General features: G+C 34.3%; 1 protein-coding gene and 1 pseudogene across 1 annotated transcript; both read right to left on the minus strand.

Moving 5' to 3' along the window:
- Nucleotides 1–1,037: 1,037 nt before the first annotated feature.
- Nucleotides 1,038–4,158, minus strand: LOC121427163 (E3 ubiquitin-protein ligase Midline-1-like). The gene is made up of 2 exons (XM_041623426.1): nucleotides 3,523–4,158; nucleotides 1,038–2,408 (listed from the first exon to the last, which is right to left on the minus strand). The coding sequence occupies exons 1-2, from the start codon at nucleotides 4,156–4,158 to the stop codon at nucleotides 1,140–1,142; spliced, it is 1,905 nt and encodes a 634-aa protein (XP_041479360.1). The 3' UTR covers nucleotides 1,038–1,139.
- A 13,738-nt stretch (nucleotides 4,159–17,896) lies between these two features.
- On the minus strand, nucleotides 17,897–21,045 carry LOC121427164 (annotated as a pseudogene).
- Nucleotides 21,046–21,450: the final 405 nt, after the last annotated feature.

Raw genomic sequence — 21,450 nt, forward strand, 5'->3', positions numbered from 1 at the left:
AATAATACAAACCTTATGCCGAAATTATAAAGCTAAAAATTTTGTAATCAATTTCCTTTTAAAATACTCTTTCCCCGTGGATAAACAGAGTCGTTCTAAACATAGGTCATAACTATACACAAGAGAATGTCAGAGACTAACCTCTGAGAGAGCAGTAACTCGATAACATGCATTTATAATATATAAATCGTGATATTTACACAAGAAAAAATAATTTATACATCAAATTCAAAGTACAATTACATGTTCTTAAAAGAAAATTACCACAAATCGACCTGGAGTTGCCCCTCTACGTTAAAGGTGATAACCAGGTCTTTCGAATTATTGCATAGAAGTTTGGGTTGCTTTTTTTGCACGTTTCTTTTTTTCAGGCTGCTTTCATGATCTTAAACTTGCAATGAAAAAGAAACCGAACTTTTGGGGATAGAGATTGCTGGAATGTTCTTGAAAAAGCAAATAAATGGTGTCAATTTGGGGGATCGTAAGCGATCGTGGTTACATATATACTTGAATGTAAACAGAGAAAATATGGCACTGAACACTTGAGTATATGAGTCGAATAGCAATTGAACGTTTAAGTTAATCTAGAATTAAAGATAGTGGAATCTATCTTTATGAATTTTCTCTAAATAATTCTTAGAAAGACTCTACACATTAATATAACGATAATGGACGATTTGTAATTATACTTTACACCGTATACAATACATTCCTATATGCAATATTATGTATATAATAATTGAGATAAAGTTTGTATTTAAATACGCATATATTAGAAAATGAATATAAATTATATATTCACATCTCCACCTGTTCACTAATTTATACTAAACCATTGTAATTTCTTGTCAGTTTGTTCAATTTTTTTTGGTATTTATTTATTTCATTTCTGTTTTACATAAGTTAATTGTGCGCCTTGAGTGTCATCGACAAATATGTGCGCTATACAAATATTTAATTATTATTATTATTATTATCAGTAGTATATCACATTAAGTGATTCTATCATTGGATGAAGATATCACATGGTTAGTAATATACATGTAATACTGAATATCGACACGTGTTAAAGTAAGTTTGTATTGTAGCAGGATGAAAGCACGTCAGTCCCCATACTACATGGTGTGATATAACGTGGATTACAGTGATACCTTGATGAAATATAAATTTTTGCCACAAGCAAAGGCGAGCATGTCTGGGGAGAGGGAAACTAAGTAACACCAATACTCTTGCAATGTCATATCAAGTGCTTTGAATTCAACTCTTTCCTTCAGGTTCAGACCATCAAGATCATAGAGCCTGATCACGACGCTACTATTCTTCTTATCAACACTCGCTACATACACCCTGTCCTGCTCATCCACGGCAACATACGGGTAGACATCCTCTGGAGCTTGTAGATGTAGAGACTCACCAGCATTCCCATCCCTGTCATAGACCGTCACCACGCTTGGATTGGTATAGCATGAACTCGTGACGATCAAACCCGTCCTGGTGGTAGATGCCTGCCTCGTATCGTGCTTTGTTTGAACAGTGTGTTTAAGAGTGTATCCTGTCGGGTCATAGATATAGACTTGTTTTCCATAGTTAGTAATGATAATTTCATCTGATGGACTCCTGCTAACTCTGAGAAAAGATTCATTGTTTCTCACGTGGATTGTTGCTTTCCTGGAACCAAGGGAAGAGTAGATGTAGGCTTCTCTAGAACCAGTCAACACGCATAACGCCCCGTCCCGTTGCAAAACCAGATCATAACAATTCATGTCACTTAAGGGTGTGTTTCTATACCGCTGCTTTCCACCATTTGAATCAATGATATCAATACCTTGTGCATATCCCCCATACCCGATAGCGACAGTGCTATTGGAGTACCTTGTCATACCGAGCATCACTCCCTGTAGATCAACACTCGTAATGACTTCCATCTTGGGATCTGATCGTGAGATGCTCCCGAGGTCAAGACGAGTATCATCTGCTGGTTTGAACCTCGTCTCCTGTGCTTTCTTCCTAATAGCTTCCGCAGAAGTGTGATCAGTAATCTCCTTCAGCATGACATCGAGCTCCTCACAGAGCAAGATATGAGCAGATAGAGTGTCTGTCTCAAGATGACCAAGTCTGTCATTATCTACCAAAATAATTGAACTACAAATACTCTTGATCCTCTGTCGATCTTTTGACTTCAAGACGTTGAGGTCGTCATCAAAACTACGTTCTAAGGCATGTATTTGGTCGGTGAGATTTCGAAGATTTTCTTCCAGCTCCTTGGCCTTGATGCTGTAGGCTTGCCTGACATCATCTAGTAGTGTCTGCACTGCAGTGTGTACCTCATGACGTTGTATTTCTATGTTCTGAATGTTCTTCTCCAGCTCTGCTTTCTTGTCAGCACATCGCTGAGCAAGGTCTGTCACCTACGTATAGAACGTGATAAAACAGTGAGTTAGATCTGGAAATATTCCATGAAGGTGAATATAAGAAATACTGATACTCTACAAACAAAGAAATCATACAGAATGACATACGACAATCTGAATAAGATTGAAGAGAGACATCATTTAATTACAAAATTGTTTGTCATATTGAAACAATAACGATGATAATTATCAATGTAGTTCAACATAAAGAATAAGTTACATAATCAAATGAAACAACATTTTAGATGCTGATGATGGTATTACAAATTATTATATACCATTGTCAATCTGTATTCAACACCATTTATATTATCTTATTAATCATTATTAATTCATATATTCTTATTCATTATGCCATTATTATATCATTATTCGTCTTATCATTAGTAGTAGTATTATTATCATCATTATTATTGTCATTGATATTTCATTATTATTAATATTATCATTTTTTTACTATTACTGTTCTTAATATCTTATATAACTTGATATTGTGATTATCATTATTATCGTCATCACAATCATAATAATTATTAAAAGTGGTATGATCTTTGGTGTTAATTCTTATTAATTATTAAATTTTCATCATCTTCTGCTCAATGATCGCCCTGAGTATTTATAACCATGTTAAATCTACCTATTATACACACATAAAATGCTGGGCAACATACTGTCCATTGTGTTTGGTGATATTTGTAAAAAAGTATATATATACATGTTTATATATTCTGAGCAATTATTATCCAATTGAGCAAATTTATTACCCAATTATTAGTTTTTATTACCAAATGTTGACAGATAGTGTGTTACCCAGTGATGGTTAATAATTGATCCTTTTTGCCTAAACTTTTTAAGGGTGTACGCTTTCAAAATGTTTCATTTTTATACAAGCTGTTTAACCTTTATACATTACTTGTTTAAATAGATTGTTTAAATAGATTTTAAAGTGTTCAGACTCTTAAACAGCAAAGTTTGATTTTTTTATATTTGATTCTCAATTAAAATTAAGCATGGTTGTTTGAAATTCTAAACATCTCCTGTAAGGTATACATAGTAAACAGCGATGTATACAATATCAACCAGCATTTGTGATAATTATGAATAAATTTACCTTCCGTCGCAACTCCTGCTCAAAGTCAACCTGGTTCTTGATTTCATGAGCTTTATGACCAACAAGTACACACTTTTGACAGACATGGACCTTACAATCCTCACAAAACATATCCTTGTTCTCTTGTTTGTGGATGGAGCACTTCTCGAATAAATGACCAATGCTGACCTTCCCTTCGATGACATCATCCATGGAGACGATCTCATGACCGTCAAACAACGCGGTAAGATGTTTATGGCAACGTAAGCACTCATCACACATATAACAATTACATGTTTTGCAGAATGATACAGCGTCTTTCAGAGACTTGCAAGCGGTGCATTTCTGGCACATCTCAAGGACAGCATTCATCCCTCCACACTTGGCGTGGTAATCGTCTACGCATCCGTTGATGGAGACATTGAGGCGGAGATCATCGACACGGTTTGCAGACAACTTGGTGATCTCCCTGCAGAGAGGACAGACCATGTGATCAAGGTCCTGGTGGGTTAGATCGTATTTCTTGAGGCATCGCCTACAAAATGTGTGTCCACATGAAGTTAAGATTGTCGCCTCGACAAATATATCAAGACATAATGGACATATCAGGTTCGGTGAAGAGTTTGATGCTTTCTCTGATCCACACTTCTCAGCCATCGCTAAATAAATTTAGAAACTCGAGATATAAATTCCTCAATGTATATTGAAACGTCGAGTTCGAGTTACAACGCAATGGTTCAGCTTCATACTATTGTTGTACTTCAATACAAATTCAACTACAAGTCAAACACACCCACTTTCAACAATAGAACTGGGTATTCCCACCTACCTTTGAACTTGACTGCGCGTTATGTATTTATTCGTTGATAGAGGGAGTGTCATTATCAAATTAAGCATTTTTGTCTTCATCATGTTCATGTGCAAAATCCCACAATGGGTGATTTTATCTTTCGAATATTGTATGCAGGCAACTTCCGAGGCAACTCTATTTCTCTATTAAAGGAAACCAAAACCCAAGAAGAGAAGCAATCTTATTGGAAAGAGTAAAATGAGAGGAACAATTAAAAAAAAGTTTCATCAAATCGGTTATGAAATAACTAAGTTATGGACGATTAAAAAGTCTTGTTGTACTTACTATGTGGATCCTCAAATTGGCAAACGTGCTTCAAAATGGCTGATTTTGTGGACAACTCTCCATTTGTTTTGTACACATATTTTCAGATTTTCCCCTGTATTTTACATATTTCACATTATCTCCTCCTGACCTTGACATATATGGTGTGGATTATATTTTCCCATGACATATGTTGTGCTCAGAAGGAGGCAAGATGCAATTTGAAAGATAATGAAGAAAATCTGAAAATTTGTGTACAAAACAAATGGAGAGTTGTCCACAAACTCAGCCATTTTGAAGCACGTTTGCCAATTTGAGGATGCTCATAGACAGTACAACAAGAGTTTTCAAACACCCATACCTTGCTTATTTCATAACCGATTTTGATGAAACTTTTTTTTAAATTGTTCCTCTCATTTTACTCTTTCCAATAAGATTACTTCTCTTCTTGGGTTTTGGTTTCCTTTAATAAGACGTTTTATGAGGTTATATGACCCTAATTTCGAAATTTTCTTTATTAAAAGACGGTATTCTGTGTAACTCAATTATTAATATGTAAAAAAGAAAATGAATCAATTTTCCATGATTTTTTTTCTTATCATGGACAAATCGCAGAATGGATTATTTGTGTTTTAATCATCTCTATTTCTCTATCAAGAATTTTGTTTTAGTTTACCTAACTTATTTTTTCCATCATTTAGAGATCTGATTATGTAAAAAAAGAAAAGATTTTCTTCCATAATTTTTGTCTCTATGTGTAAGATTCCCAGCATAGATTATTTGATATTTTCAATATTGCATGCATCTCTGTTTCTCTATCAAGAAGTGATTCTGTGAGGTAACCTAACTTAAATGGTCCATTTTTAAGAGATCTTATTTGGTAGCAAGATCAAAAATCTTTAATGCATCTGAGTCTATATGTTGATATTGTTTTGTGACATTGTGGTTTTATGCTCTTTATTTAATTGCTTGAGTAAAAGAAAATCAATCAGTAATGTTTTAATGTGATTCTATTTGAAAAAAAATAGTATCTTTCTCTTATCTCTGATTCTCTCTCAGGTTTCATCTCATGTACTCCTGATCTACTCTTCTCATATTCTCTCCCACCCCCCCCCTCACCCCCTCCCCCTTCTCCCCTCCCTTCTCACCCTTCTCCCCCTCCCCCTCTCCACCTTTTTATTTCTTTCTGTGTTCATTTTTTCTTTGTGTATTTTTCCTTTTTTTTCATTCTGTTTTCTTAAAGTAAGGGTGTTTTCTCAATGTTTATTGTTTTCTCTTATTGTTGTTCCTTTTTTCCTTTTTAAAGTTGGTCTAGGTTTCTTCTTTTTTGTTTTTGTTTGTTTGTTTTTTTTGGGGGGGGCGGGGGTACTTTCTTTGTATGTTATCCAAGCTTTGTTTACTGTTAATACCTTAGTAATAGTGGCTCCCGTTCCATGTTCTCATATTCTCTCCCAATGATTCCCCTCTCCCTCCCCCACCCCTCCCCCCCTCTCTCTCTCTCACTCTCCCCCTCTCTTTACTTCTTTCTGTGTTTATTTTTCTATTTTTGTATATTTTTTATTCTGTTTTTTTATAGTAAGGGTGTTTTTCTCAATGTTTATTGTTGTCTCTCATTGTTGTTCCTTCTTTCCTTTTAAAGTTTTTCTATGTCCGTTCGGGGGGTAGTACTTTCTTTGTATATTTGTCTAGCTTTATTGTTTAATACCTTAGTAATAGTGGTTCCCGTTCCTTGTAATCTGTTCCTTCTCAAAAGTTATTGAACCCCACCACAAAATGCAGTTCTTCATGCTCAGTGTTGAATATAGACAACAACACTACAATACGCAGCGAGCCCAGAGAAACAAACTTTAATGAATTTGAAAGTTTATCAAATTAATTCATTATTAGATATCTTAAAAAATGGCAGGACTTGAACATTCTAAATACATAATCATGTTTATTTTTGGTACACAGCAAAAACTGTGGTGTTAACCGGTGTACATAGAGGACCACATTAGTTATTTTACACCGGTGTTATATTGGCGGTGTTAGTTTTACACCTATAGGTGTTATTACAACACATATGGTTGTTACATTTGCACCCTTTGGTGTTATGTCCAATCTCTAGGGTGTTATTTTAACACTTCAGGGTGTGGTCCTCTATTAACACCAATTGGTGTCAGTTTTAACACCACAGTTTTTACAGTGTATGATTCACTGACTTTGGAGTTCCACTGTAACACTGTCAAGATAAATGATAAAGATTCTCATTAACACGGTCAAGAGATGAATAGAATCACTACTAAACTGTTGCTATAGTAGGCCCTATCAGTATCCGAGTAATTATGATTTATTGTCAATTATCTTAAAACGATTCCATGATGAAAAAAAAAGACTTAAATCACCAAGAACCTATTACGCACATAGTGTACCAAAAGTAATGCCACCGTTTAAGAAGATAGAATAGCGCCATCATACACAGTTTTGAAACCAGTCTTACTTTCTTAATAATCATTTCGAAAACCGATGTTATTATTTTGATGTTTCTTTCCGACTCTTCTTTTCAATTTTATTTTTTTAATTTCTTACTTCTTTTCTTTGATTCTTTCTCCCTTTCGTTCACCCCCCCCCCCCCCCTCCTTTCTCTTTCTCCACATTCTTTTTCTTTCCTTTCTCCCCTAGGTGTTTTTAATTTCTAAATCAAAGTGTCTACCTAGATTTTTTTCCTTAACTTCAATATTTATTCAAGTTTGATGATTTGTTTCATAAAGGTTATTTTATGAAAATCCATAATTTATTGTTCGAAATAGACATGCAATGAAATACTCCGAAAATTTGCTTTGCCCAATTGATCGTGGGCCCCGCAGCCGCTGTGCAGCGCCAGATCGACGAGGCTCTATTTAATCGTTGAACGCCAAACACGGTAGCAGCAACCCCCATCTTTTAACGTCTTTTGGTCTGACGCGGTTTGAACCCCCGACCTCCCGGTTGTGAGACGGACGCTCTACCAACTGACTACCAACTACCAACACACTGGTCGCATGTCAGTTGAGATAAATTTGCTGTTTGGAATATACATGTAAATAGATCAATGAAAACATTATAATCTTATTTTATTTTCATTATGATCATCGCGTCCCAAAGCAATTTATATCTCAATTATCCTTCTTCACATCTATCTCTCACCACCATACGTATTAACGATGGTTATTCCGTTATAACTTATCATCACTGTCATCTTTACAACCATCTTCATCACCACCATGCCACCACTATCTTCATCATCATCATCGTCGTCGTCATCCTCAACACTACCACCACCACCATCTTCAAAACTACTGTCATCATCATCATCGCTACCATCTTCACCACCACTATTATTATCATTATCACCATTAATACCACCACGACCAAAACTACCTTCATAATGATAGTAATGATAACCATCGTCATCACAACCACCACCCCTATCCTCATCACCACCACCATAATCATCATCACCACCACCACCATCATCATCATAGTCACCGTCGTTCCCATGACCACCACCCCTATCACCACCACGGCTACCATCATTTGAATAATCTTCATCACCACCACCACCACCATCATCATCATCTATCATCGTAATCTTTACGAACATCATCATCACTATCATCGTCGTCATCATCAACGTAATCATTATCACCATCACCACCATCATCATCTATCATCACCATCATTACCATCATCACCACCACCATCACCATCATCATCATTACCATCACAATCACCATCATCATTACCATCAATATTACCACAATTATCATCGTCATCATCATTACCATCATTACCCCATCATCATCGCCATCATCATCATCGCCACCACCACCATCACCACCATCATCATCATCATCATCATATCGTCTATCGTAATCATTACCATCACATTCGTCGCCATGACGCTTATATCACATACCCGGGTGCCGGAAGCCGTCATTAGCAAATTTAACACAAAACGTATTATAAATTATGTATACAAAATAAATTATTTAACAAGTTAAAGTACTGCCGGATTTTATGAAAATAACCAACAAAAACAAAATCCAAATAATATTAGGTAGCAATGACATGGATATTAGCAAATTATGTGTTATATGTTATATGTACGTGGAGAGACTTAGGATGCTTGAAAGTAAAATATGATATTATACTTATGTATTTGTATATATGGCGTATTGATGTTTAGGTATATTATGTACGTGTATGTACATGCATTTATGTATCTCGCATCTAACATTTCATCCAATGGTATTTTTCTTCTGTTTTTTTTCTTTGTATTTTTTGTTATTGAATACCTCGTTGTTACTATGCTGTTTATGTTGTATTATTTTTTTCGTATGTTTCTTTGTTTTTTATGATGATCCTTAAATGTCAGGATTTTTTATCAATAAACTTTTGAATTGTATTCGAGATGCGTCCTTCCTCAACTTTTTTTTTTGTTTCTTTACTAGAAACTCTCAGAATTCATGTTGGTGTCTCGGTGATTATCTATTAAAACTATTCTACCAGAATCTGGTAGTGTAAACTTTACATGTATAAGAGGGAGGAGGTTTACCGAAATTAGTGATAAAATAAATCATCTGCATATTCCCCTCTCTTCTCGGTCCCTCTCTCTCAGTAACTACCCCCCCCCCCCATTCTTAGTAATAGTGGTTCCCGTTGCTTGTAATATGTTCCTTCTCAAAAGTTATTGAACCCCACCACAAATTGCACTTCTTCATGCTGAGTGTTGAATATAGACAACAACACTACAATACGCAGCGAGCCCAGAGAAACAAACTTTATTGAATTTGAAAGTTTATCAAATCAATTCATTATTAGATATCTAAAAAAAAGTTGGCAGGACTTGAACATTCTAAATACATAATCATGTTTATTTTTGGTAGGATTCACTGACTTTGGAGCTCCACTGTAACACTGTCAAGATAAATGACAAAGATTCTCATTAACATGGTCAAGAGATGAATAGAATCACTACTAAACTGTTGCTATAGTAGGCCCTATCAGTATCCGAGTAATTATGAATTATTGTCAATTATCTTACTTAAAGGGGAATCCAGCCTTGGCCTTAAACAGTTGTGTTGGGAAGGAGAACAATAAATTAAACAGAATGGTGAAAGTTTGAAAGAAATCGGCCAAGCAGTAAGAAAGTTATAGCTACTTTGAAATTGAAATCACTAATACTATGTAGATTCCAAATTGGCAACTGGATAATTAAATTATGACAAGGGGCAAGGACAACTTTCCCATAGGCCATGTACTTTATTATCAGAGATTCGTGGTTTTCTCCTGAGTACCCATTCCCCCAGCGCAGTAATATAAACATAACCCAGGTAGTGTATTGTTTTATGTCCTCATGAAAGAAAAATATAATTTGAAATACAACTTTTGGGAAAAATGACGTTTTAGCCATAATATGTATTGGAGTCCATGGAGAGTAGTCCTTGCCTTACATCACTATGGCATCACATATGTGGCCAATTTGAAGTCTCCATGGGTAAAGTGATCACCAATATTTACAACTTTTTAAAATTCATAACTTTCTTGTTGTTTGTCCAATATTGTTCAAACCTTCACCTATCAACTTGTCTGACTTTTCTTTTTCTTATAAAAACAAGTTTTTATTTGGGCTGGATTCCCCTTTAACACGATTCCATGTTGAAAAAATAAAACTTAAATCACCAAGAACATATTACGCACATAGCGTACCCGAAGCAATAGCACCGTTTAAGAAGTTGGAATAGCGCCATCATACACAGTTTTGAAACCAGTCTTACTTTCTTAATAATCATTTCGAAAAACCGATATTATTGTTTTGAAGTTTCTTTCCTGTTCCTCTTTGCTACTCTATTTTTTAATTTCTTATTTTTTTCTTTCTATCCATCATTGTTTCTTTCTTTAATTATTTCTCCCTTTCTTTCAGCCCCCCCCCCCCTCCTCCCCCTCCCCCTCTCTCTCTCCCATTCTCTTTCCTTTCTCACAGAGCGTTCGTGCATGGCCCATTTTGATAATTATTTCGTAATCAGTGTCCACCTAAAGTTCTTCCTTATCTTAAATAATATTTTTTTTAATAAAGATTATGTCATGAACATGTCAGTCGAGATAAATTTGCTGTTCTAAATATAGATCAAGGAAAACCTAATCTTATTTCATTTTCATCGCGTGCGTTCAAAAGCAATTTATATCTCAATTATCATCTTTAACATCTATCTCTGCTTATCACCACCATACGTATTAACGATGGTTATTCCGTTATAACTATTATCATCACCGTCATCATCATCATTACCATCATCATCGTTATCTTTACCATCTTTACTACCATCTTCATTACCACCATGTCACCATTATCTTCATCATCATCATTGTCGTCGTCATCATCCTCAACACTACCACCACCACCATCTTCAAAACTACTGTCATCATCATTATCACTATCATCTTCACCACCACTATTATCGTTATCATCATCAATAACACCACCACGAAAATCACTATACATTCATAATGATAGTAATAATAAGAACAACCTTCGTCATCACAACCACCACCCCTATCATCACAACCACCACCACCACTACCACTGACTACCGCCACCATTGTCATCAATGTAGTCATCATCGCCATCATCTCCACCACGACTACCATCATTTGAATAATCTTCATCACCATCATCATTTATCATAGTAATCATCTTTATCTTCATCACTATCATCACCATCATCATCATATATCGTCATAATCATTGCCATCATGATTATCATCATCATCATTACCATCATCATCATCATCATCACCACCACCATCATCATCATTACCATCAACATCATCACATCATCTATCATAATCATTACCATCACATTCCCGTGTGCCGTAAGCCGTCATTAGCAAATTTAACGCAAATGTATTCGAGATGACACCCCCCCCCTTCCTCAACCTTTTTTTTAATAGAAACTCTTGGAATTGATGTCGGTGTCTCGGTGATTATCTGTTAAAATTATTCTACCAGAATTTGGTAATGTTAAATATACATGTATAAGTTTGGGTTTTTAACCGAAATTAGTGATGAACAGTTCTTGGTTTTTAAGTAAATCATCTTCTCACTCCCTTTCTCTCACCGACTACCCCCCTCCTCGTTCTATTTAGTTAGTATTCAACATGTTCAAAGTTTGACCAGACTTGATTCAATTTATCATATTTACAATTTAATGAAAAGAGAAATCCATAGATTCAATTCAAAAGGAATAATCGGTATGTGCTCGATGTACTTCAATTCTAATCAAATATACATTGGTCGTTTTTAAATACCAAACTCTAGATTGTCCTCTCTGAACAATTTTCTCTCAATTTCTATCTTCACCATTTATATATCTCACAAAATAATCGGATATATTATTTGTTTCTATTGTTTTCTCTTTTGGTTTGCTAAATGCATTCTATTACATATAGACCTAAGAGAATAAAACAATCGAATATAAAAATGTAGCCTTTGTATAATGTAATATACTTTGCACCTTTAGGGGCCTTTCTTCTGTAATGATGACTCTTGATTTAAATATGAAACAAGACCTTTATTCTACAGTGAGCATATTAAGAGATAAGATATTTTTTTCTATTTTATTATATTATATAGTTGATAATAATCGATACCTATACCATTCCCATTTATACAGTATGTAGGTCTACAAGGGTCCTGTGACTCAAAAGTTGGCGATTGATCGTATGCTTGGTATTAATTGTACATTGTAGTCAATACAATCAATCGTAGAGATATTCATCTAAGATGGTTGTTGAGGTTCGTGTAACAGGCCCCAGAAGTGCATTTCCAAACATGACGCCAATTTGATTTTTTTCATGTTGAACTAACTAGGCGGGATAACACAAAGGTTAGCGATTAATCGCTAAATGAAATTATAGCCAATCAGGATCGTCGTTGCATGCGTATTTTGCTCACTAGACTGAATAACAACCAATCAGAAATGTTCTTTCAAATAATGTGCTACGGGCCCTGATGTCACTGGTTATATATTCAAAATAAATTCATCTAATAGCTACGTATAGTCACTAATAGTGATTCATTTATGGCGTCAGGAAACATGTGTTATAATATAATACAAACCTTATGCCATAATTATAAAGCTAAAAAAAATTGTAATCAATTTCTTTTTAAAATACTCTTTCCCCGTGGATAAACAGAGTCGTTCTAAACATAGGTCATAACTATACACAAGAGAATGTCAGAGACTAACCTCTGAGAGAGCAGTAACTCGATAACATGCATTTATAATATATAAATCGTGATATTTACACAAGAAAAAATAATTTATACATCAAATTCAAAGTACAATTACATGTTCTTAAAAGAAAATTACCACAAATCGACCTGGAGTTGCCCCTCTACGTTTGGGTTGCTTTTTTTGCACGTTTCTTTTTTTTAAGGCTGCTTTCATGATCTTAAACTTGCAATGAAAAAGAAACCGAACTTTTGGGGATAGAGATTGCTGGAATGTTCTTGAAAAAGCAAATGGTGTCAATTTGGGGGATCGTAAGCGATCGTGGTTACATATATACATACTTGAAAGTAAACAGAGAAAATCTGGCACTGAACACTTGAGTATATGAGTCGAATAGCAATTGAACGTTTAAGTTAATCTAGAATTAAAGATAGTGGAATCTATCTTTATGAATTTTCTCTAAATAATTCTTAGAAAGACTCTACACATTAATATAACGATAATGGACGATTTGTAATTATACTTGACACCGTATACAATACATTCCTATATGCAATATTTATATTCGAGATTTATCGATCCGTGCTGGCCTTGGCATTGTTTGACTGAAGCAACACAGCCAAAAAGTTGTTTAAAGCATGTATATATACCACGCTGTTTGCTATATCAACTGTTATACAGTAGTTGTTTAAACATTGTTTAAAGTCTTAAAGAACATTAATAAATCAAGCTTGTTTCTTTATATCGTTTAACAACTACTGTGAGCTTTATATAGTAAACAGCGTTGTATTAAAAAAATACTGACTGTGATTAAGGAATTGGTTACATCGTAGAGATTGACTCTGGGCGCCATAATTTTAAGTTAAAATCAAACAATATTTCAATAAAGGGTATGATCTGGAAAATTTGTCACGCGATAATACATGGATAAGAAGATCTTTTAAAATGATTATATTATTTCCATCCTTTTCCATTCACCAACCAGTCAACCCCCCCCCTCCTCTTCGTTCCTATAACATCCTCATTTCAAGCGTCAGTTCCCTAGCACCCCTTTTTGAAGAGGGCAATCTAGTTCTTAGTAACTTTAATTGCTTATAGTTCTTAATTGCTTATAGACATAGTTTCGGTTAAGGAGATATAGGACGTAAAACATTTATTATTATTACTATTATTGTTATTCTTATTATAATGATTATTATTATTATAATCATTAATATTATCATTATTATTGTTGTTATTATTATAATTATCATCATTTTGGATATATTCATATGTGTGTTTGCACAAAATTATGTTGAATTTATTGTCATATCCTGGCCAGGCAGCTGAAGGATTTAGCTCCATTTATGTATAGATAAAAAGCTCCAATTATGTCTCTCGTAAAATTGATGAGACAAATGATTAAGTCAACTAAGGGACAAACATTTTTATATTGTTGGGGGGTTGCCTCGCCTGCATAGCAGAGCGGGATTATCAATATTTAAGATTATAACCTAAGGTTAAATTTTTAAAAGTCATCATATAAACCAAGGTAAGGGTAAATAAGTACAACAGATCACATAACAAGGATCAAGGTCATTTAGGGTCAATGAACTTTGACCATGTTGGGGGTATTTGTTGAATTGCCGTAATAACTTTTCAAGTCTATGGATCCAATTCATGAAACTTGGACGTAAGAGTAATCAAGTATCAGTGAACATCCTCCATGAGGTTCAACTCACATGACCAAGGTCAACGGTCATTTAGGGTCAATGAACTTTGGCCACACTGGGGGCATTTGTTGAATTAATTGCCATCATATCTTTGAAAGTTTATTGGTATATTAATGTGGACATATTTAGGGAATCAAGGACCACTGATCATCCTATACAAGTCATGGGTGATATAATAAAAATGAGATGTCATTTAGGTTCAATAAACACAGCATGTTATTGTCATATTTATGAATGGTGTTTTTTGTGAATAATTATTCTATAGTCGTTTTCAAAGTCAGCATGGTGCAATATTGAATGTAGGCGAGACACTGCCAGAGGCGTACTATATGCTACTTGTTGTTGGATCTATTTTTAGCATTACTGTTTTTAATGATTCCATAGAAATGGCAGATTCACAACGAAAATAATTCATAAATACTTACATACAGCTGTATATATACTTACTTTCTATCTACCTCTCACCTCTGTCTATACCTACATGTTCCCCTCCCCTCTCTCTCACCGACTACCCCCCCCCCTCCATCCTCTTTTCCTTTTGCAACCGTATGTAGTAAGTATTCAATATAAACAAAGTTTGAACAGACTCGATTCAATGTTATATTTACAATTTAATGAAAAGAGAAATCCATAGATTCAATTCAAAGGGAAGAATGTTCGTTTCTCGATAAACTTCGATTCTAATCAAATATGCATTGGTTGTTTTTTAAATAGCAAGCTCTAGATTGTCCTCTCGGAATCATTTTCATTCGTTTTCTATCTTTACCATTTATATCTTTAAAAATAATCTAATATCCATTTGTTGTCTCGTTTGCTTTGATATATGCATTATAATACATATAGGTCTAAGGGAATCAAACAATCGAATATCAAAATGTAGCCACTGTATAATGTAATAAAATGACTTCCAGCTTTAGGCGCCTTTCTTCTGTAATGATGATTCTTGATTTGAAGGTCAAGTCCACCCCAGAAGAGTGTTGGTTGAACTGAAAAAGAGGAAAATCAACCTAGCATAACGCTGAAAATTTCATCAAAATCGGATGTAAAATAAGAAAGTTATTTCATTTTAAAGTTTCGCTTATTTTTCACAAAACAGTGAAATACATGTACAAAACTCAGTGACAAGCAAATGAGACAGTCGATGATGTCTCTCTCTCACTATTTCTTTTGGTTTTTATTGTTTGAATTATACAATATTTCATTTTTGTTTACCAATTTGACTATAAGGAACAACCTGACTGAACCATATATATCAAACAATAGTAGTTACACATGTTCAGAGATGAATTAATCGTTGTTTTACTTGACAATTAGGTGAAAATTCGAATATTTCATATTTCATTGAATAAAATACAAAAGAAATAGAGTGGATGACATCATCAGTAATTAGTATCCTCATTTGCATACCGACCAGGATGTGCATCTTAAAGTTCTGTAATATATTATTTTAAAATAATTTTCTTATTTTTCATCCGATTTTGATGAAATTTTCAGTGTTATTCTTGTTGGATTTTTATATTTTCATTCAAGTCAACTTATTTCTTTGGGTGAACTTGTCCTTTAAGTATGAAACAACATATTTATTCAACAGTCAGCATATTAAGAGATATTTTTTTTTTCAATTTTTACATTATATAGTTGGTAATAATCTATACCTAAACCATTCCCATATAAACAGTCTTATAACCATGGCAACATAAAGATTAGCGATTGTTCTAAACAGAGGTCATAACTATACACAAGATAATCTCATAGAATAAAACCTCCGAGAGAGCAGTAACTCGATAACATGCATTTATAAAAATATAAATCGTGATATTTACACAAGAAAAAAATTATTTATACATCAAATTGGAAATAGAATGAAATGTTATTAAAGAAAATAACCACGGATTGACCTGGAGTTGTTCATCTACGTTAATTTCTATCTCAAATTAGTGTGTAAAAAGTTTTTTGTAGCACGGTTAAAGAAAGGCTGTTTTCTTAATCCTGAACTCACAATCAAAAAGAGTTTCGTCGTTTGGGGCTTGTACTAAAAAAGCTGTAAATGTTATTTTTCTTTTCCAGGTCAATGTTTACAATTATTTAATTTTACTTGATTAAACTTCCATTTTGAATTTCGAAATAAGGGGTGGTTTAGTTTTGTTATTTTTTACACAAATTGTTAGATGCAAATTTGGGTTAACGATTGCAGAAATATTCTTTAAGAACTACTAAACGGGTGTCAAATACTGGGATTTAAAGTGATCATGGTTACATACTTGAATGTAGAGAGAGAAAATGAAAACTTGAGTATACGAGTTGAATAGCAATCGTTAACTTAATCTGAAGTTAAAGATAGTGAAATCTATCTCTACGAATTTTCTCTCAATAAATCTTAGAAAGCCTCTGCACCTGACAATAATGCAAGATTTTTACTTATTCTTTACACCATATACAATGTATTTCTATATGCAATATTATGTATATAATATTTGAGATCAAGTTTATACTTATACACGCATATATTGACAAATGAATATAGATTATATATTCACATTCCCCCCTGTTCACTAATATACAAATTACCATTACATCGCTTTTATTCTTTTCACAGTGACTTATGACAAATTAAAGGAAGAATAGAAAAAAAATATTATTCTTCAGATGAAAACACTCAAAGAAGTAAGGAAATCAAAATAGTATATTTTTAAGACTACTAATATCTATAAAAAAAGGCAGGTTTCACCGGCAAATATTTCATTTTCCAAGTGAATGGTTATCAGTAGTTGGCATCTTCCCCTCTTGGAGAAGATCACATCGAAAATAAAGAGCAAGATTCGTATGGACGGTCCAAAAGAAAGCATCTTATCATTCCATTATCCACGATAATTTTAACTGAAAAATATACAAATAGCGAATAGACATGAGTATGATGATACGAATTTTTCGCGTGATGTGAAAGCAAAATGGTCTAATACGGTAGAGTGTACTCTTTCTGCTTATAAATTTCCCTTGTGCACTGTAAACATTTTCATTATCATGTATGATAGTGATTATCTTGATTTATATTTAATTACATTTGCTGATTACTTTGTTATATTCTTAATAAATACTTAGTTATGTTTTTGTTTTTTAAGTAATTTTTCTATCACTTGATAGCTACAATGATAAATACGATAGGCCTACATGTATGCTTGTTGCAGACTAAATATTATATACTGTACATGTAGAATACACATGAAACTGGTGTGACGTTAAGTTTATAAATTTGATTCATTTTTTTAGATGTATAACTCGTACATTAGAAGTAACCATGGTAATTAAGACTATCAATATCACATTAACTGATTTTGTCATTGGATGAGGTTATCATATGGTAAGTAATATACATGTAATACTGAATATCGACACGTGTTAAAGTAGATTTGTAGCAGGGTGAAAGCACGTCAGATTCCATACTACATGGTGTGATATAACGTGGATTACAGTGATACCTTGATGAAATATAACTTCTCGTAGCATGCAAAGGCGAGCATGTCTGGGGAGAGGGAAACCAAGTAACACCACCAAGTATCCAATGTCATATTAAGTGCTTTGAACTCAACTCTTTCCTTCAGGTTCAGACCATCAAGATCATAGAGCTTGATCACGACGCTACTATTATCCACATCAACACTCGCTACATACACCCTGTCCTGCTCATCCACAGCAGCATACAGGTAGACATCCTCTGGAGCTTGTAGAGACTCACCAGCATTCCCATCCCTGTCATAGACTGTCAACACCCTTGGATAGTCCCAACATGAACTCGTGACGATCAAACCCGTCCTGGTGGTAGATGCGTGCTCCGTCTTGTGCTTTGTTTGAACAGTGTGTTTGAGAGTGGATCCTGTCGGGTCATAGATATAGACTTGATTCCCATAGTTAGTAATGATGATTTCATCTGATGGACTACTGTTAACTCTGAGAAGATATCGATTGTCTCTCACGTGGATTGTTGCTTTCCTAGAGCCAAGGGGAGAGTAGATGTGGGCTTCTGTAGAACCAATAGACACGCATAACGCCCCGTCCCGTTGCAAAATCAGATCATAACATTTCATGTCATTTAAGGCTAATATGTTACTATATCGCTGCTTACCACCATTTGAATCAATGATATCAATACCTTGTGCATAATCCCCATACACGATAGCGACAGTGCTATGGGAGTGCCTTGCCATACCGGACATCTCTCCCCGTAGAGCAACACACTGAATGACTTCTATCTTGGGATCTGAACCTGAGATGCTCCCGAGGTCAAGACGAGTATCGTCTGCTGGATTGAACCTCTTCCAATTTGCTTTCTTCTTAATAGCTTCCGCAGAAGTGTGATCAGTAACCTCCTTCAGCATGGCATCCAGCTCCTCACAGAGCAAGGTATGAGCAGATAGAGTGTCTGTCTCAAGATGACCTAGTCTGTCATTATCTACCAAAGTAATTGAACTACAAATACTCTTGATCCTCTGTCGATCTTTTGACTTCAAGACGTCGAGGTCGTCATCAAAACTATGTTCTAAGGCATTTATCTGCTCGGTGAGATTTCGAAGATTTTCTTCCAGTTCCTTGGCCTTGATGTTGTAGGCTTGCTTGACATCATCTAGTAGTGTCTGCACTGCAGTGTGTACCTCATGACGTTGTATTTCTATGTTCTGAATGTTCTTCTCCAGCTCTGCTTTCTTGTCGGCACATCGTTGGGCAAGGTCTGTCACCTACGAATTGAAAGTGATAAAAACAGTGAGTTAGATCTGGAAATATTCCATGAAGGTGAATATAACAAATGATAATAGTATAAAACAAAGATAAGTCATACAGAATGTCACACGACAATCTGAATAAGCTTGAAGAGAGACAGCATATAATTACAAAATTGTTTGTCACATTGAAACAATACCGATAATAATCATTAATGCTGTTCAACTTAAAGAATAAATAACAAAATTAAATGCAACAACATTTTAGATGCTGATGATGGTATTACAAATTATTATATATCATTGTCAATCTGTATTCAACACCATCTATATTTTTATTTCATTAATCAATATTGATTTATATGTTCTTATTCATTATATCATTATTATAACTATCATTATTCGTGTAATAATTAGCAGTAGTAGTAGTAGTATCATCATTATTATCCTTGATATTTCATTATTATTAATATTATCTTTATTTTTTTTCTATTACTGTTCTTAATATCTTATATGTCTTGAAATTGTGATTCATCGTCATCACAATCAAAATCATTATTAAAAGTGGTATGATCTTTGGTGTTATCAATTAATTAGTTTTCATTATTTTCTGCTCAATGATCGCCCGGAGTATTTATAACCATGTTAAATCTACCTATTATACACAAATAAAATGCTGGGCAACATACTTTCCATTGTGTTTGGTGATATTTGTAAAAAAATATATATATATACATGTTTATATATTCTGAGCAATTATTATCCAATTGAGCAAATTTATTACCCAATTAATAGTTTTATTACCAAATTTTGACAGATAGTGTGTTACCCAGTGATGGTTAATAATTGATCCTTTTTGCCCAAACTTTTTAAGAGTGTACACTTTGTTTCATTTTTTATATAAGCTGTTTAACCTTTATACATTACTTGTTTAAATAGATTTTAAAGTGTTTAGACTCTTAAACAGCAAAGTTTGATTTTTTATATTTGATTCTCAATTAAAATTAAGCATGGTTGTTTGAAATTCTAAACATCCAATGTAAGGTATACACAGTAAACAGCGATGTATACAATATCAACCAGCATTTTTACTGTGATAATTATGAATAAATTTACCTTCCGTCGTAACTCCTGCTCAAAGTCAACCTGGTTCTTGATTTCATGAGCTCTATGACCAACAAGTACACACTTTTGACAGACATGGACCTTACAATCCTCACAAAACATATCTTTGTTCTCTTGTTTGTGGATGGAACACTTCTCGAATAAATGACCAATGCTGACCTTCCCTTCGATGACATCATCCATGGCTACGATCTCATGTCCGTCAAAGAACATGGTTAGCTGTTGATGAGAAAGCAGACACTTATCACACATATAACAATGACATGTTAAGCAGAATGACACGGCGTCTTTCAGAGACTTGCAAGTGGTGCATTTCTGACACATCTCAAGTACAGCATTCATCCCTCCACACTTGGCGTGGTAATCGTCTACGCATCCGTCGATGGAGAATTGAGACGGAGATCATCGACACGGTTGGCGGATAACTTGGTGATCTCTCTGCAGAGAGGACAGACCATGTGATCAAGGTCCTGGTGGGTTAGATCGTATTTCTTGAGGCATCTCCTACAAAATGTGTGTCCACATGAAGTTAAGATTGTCGCCTCGACAAATATATCAAGACATAATGGACATATCAGGTTCAGTGAAGAGCTTGAAAGTTTGTCTGATTCACACTTCTCAGCCATCGCTAAATCAATTTACGAACATGAGATTTAAATTCCGTCAAATAACATACAAGTCAAGTTAGTACTAACGTATTGAAACGCCAGGTTCGCATTACAACACAATGATCACTTCATGTTATTGCTAATGTGTAGTTCAATACAAATTCAAATCAACTACAAGAGTAAAAAAAAACACACACCCGATTCGAACTTTCTGTAAATAGTACCGGGTATTCCCAGCTACATTTGAACCTGACTAACTCATCAAAAGAAGAGGAAGCAACTTTCATTGAAGGAATAAGGGTTTACTAGGATGTCTGAAAATTGAATTGATGATAAGCGCCAGAATTTTATTTTGTAAAACCTTTAGTTTGTCAATGTAAGTCTCAAAAGTATAATTGTCCCATCCAACATTACAGTAAGTCA

This window comes from Lytechinus variegatus, chromosome 14 (assembly GCF_018143015.1).
Source record: "Lytechinus variegatus isolate NC3 chromosome 14, Lvar_3.0, whole genome shotgun sequence".
Classification (NCBI taxonomy): Eukaryota; Metazoa; Echinodermata; class Echinoidea; order Temnopleuroida; family Toxopneustidae; genus Lytechinus; species Lytechinus variegatus.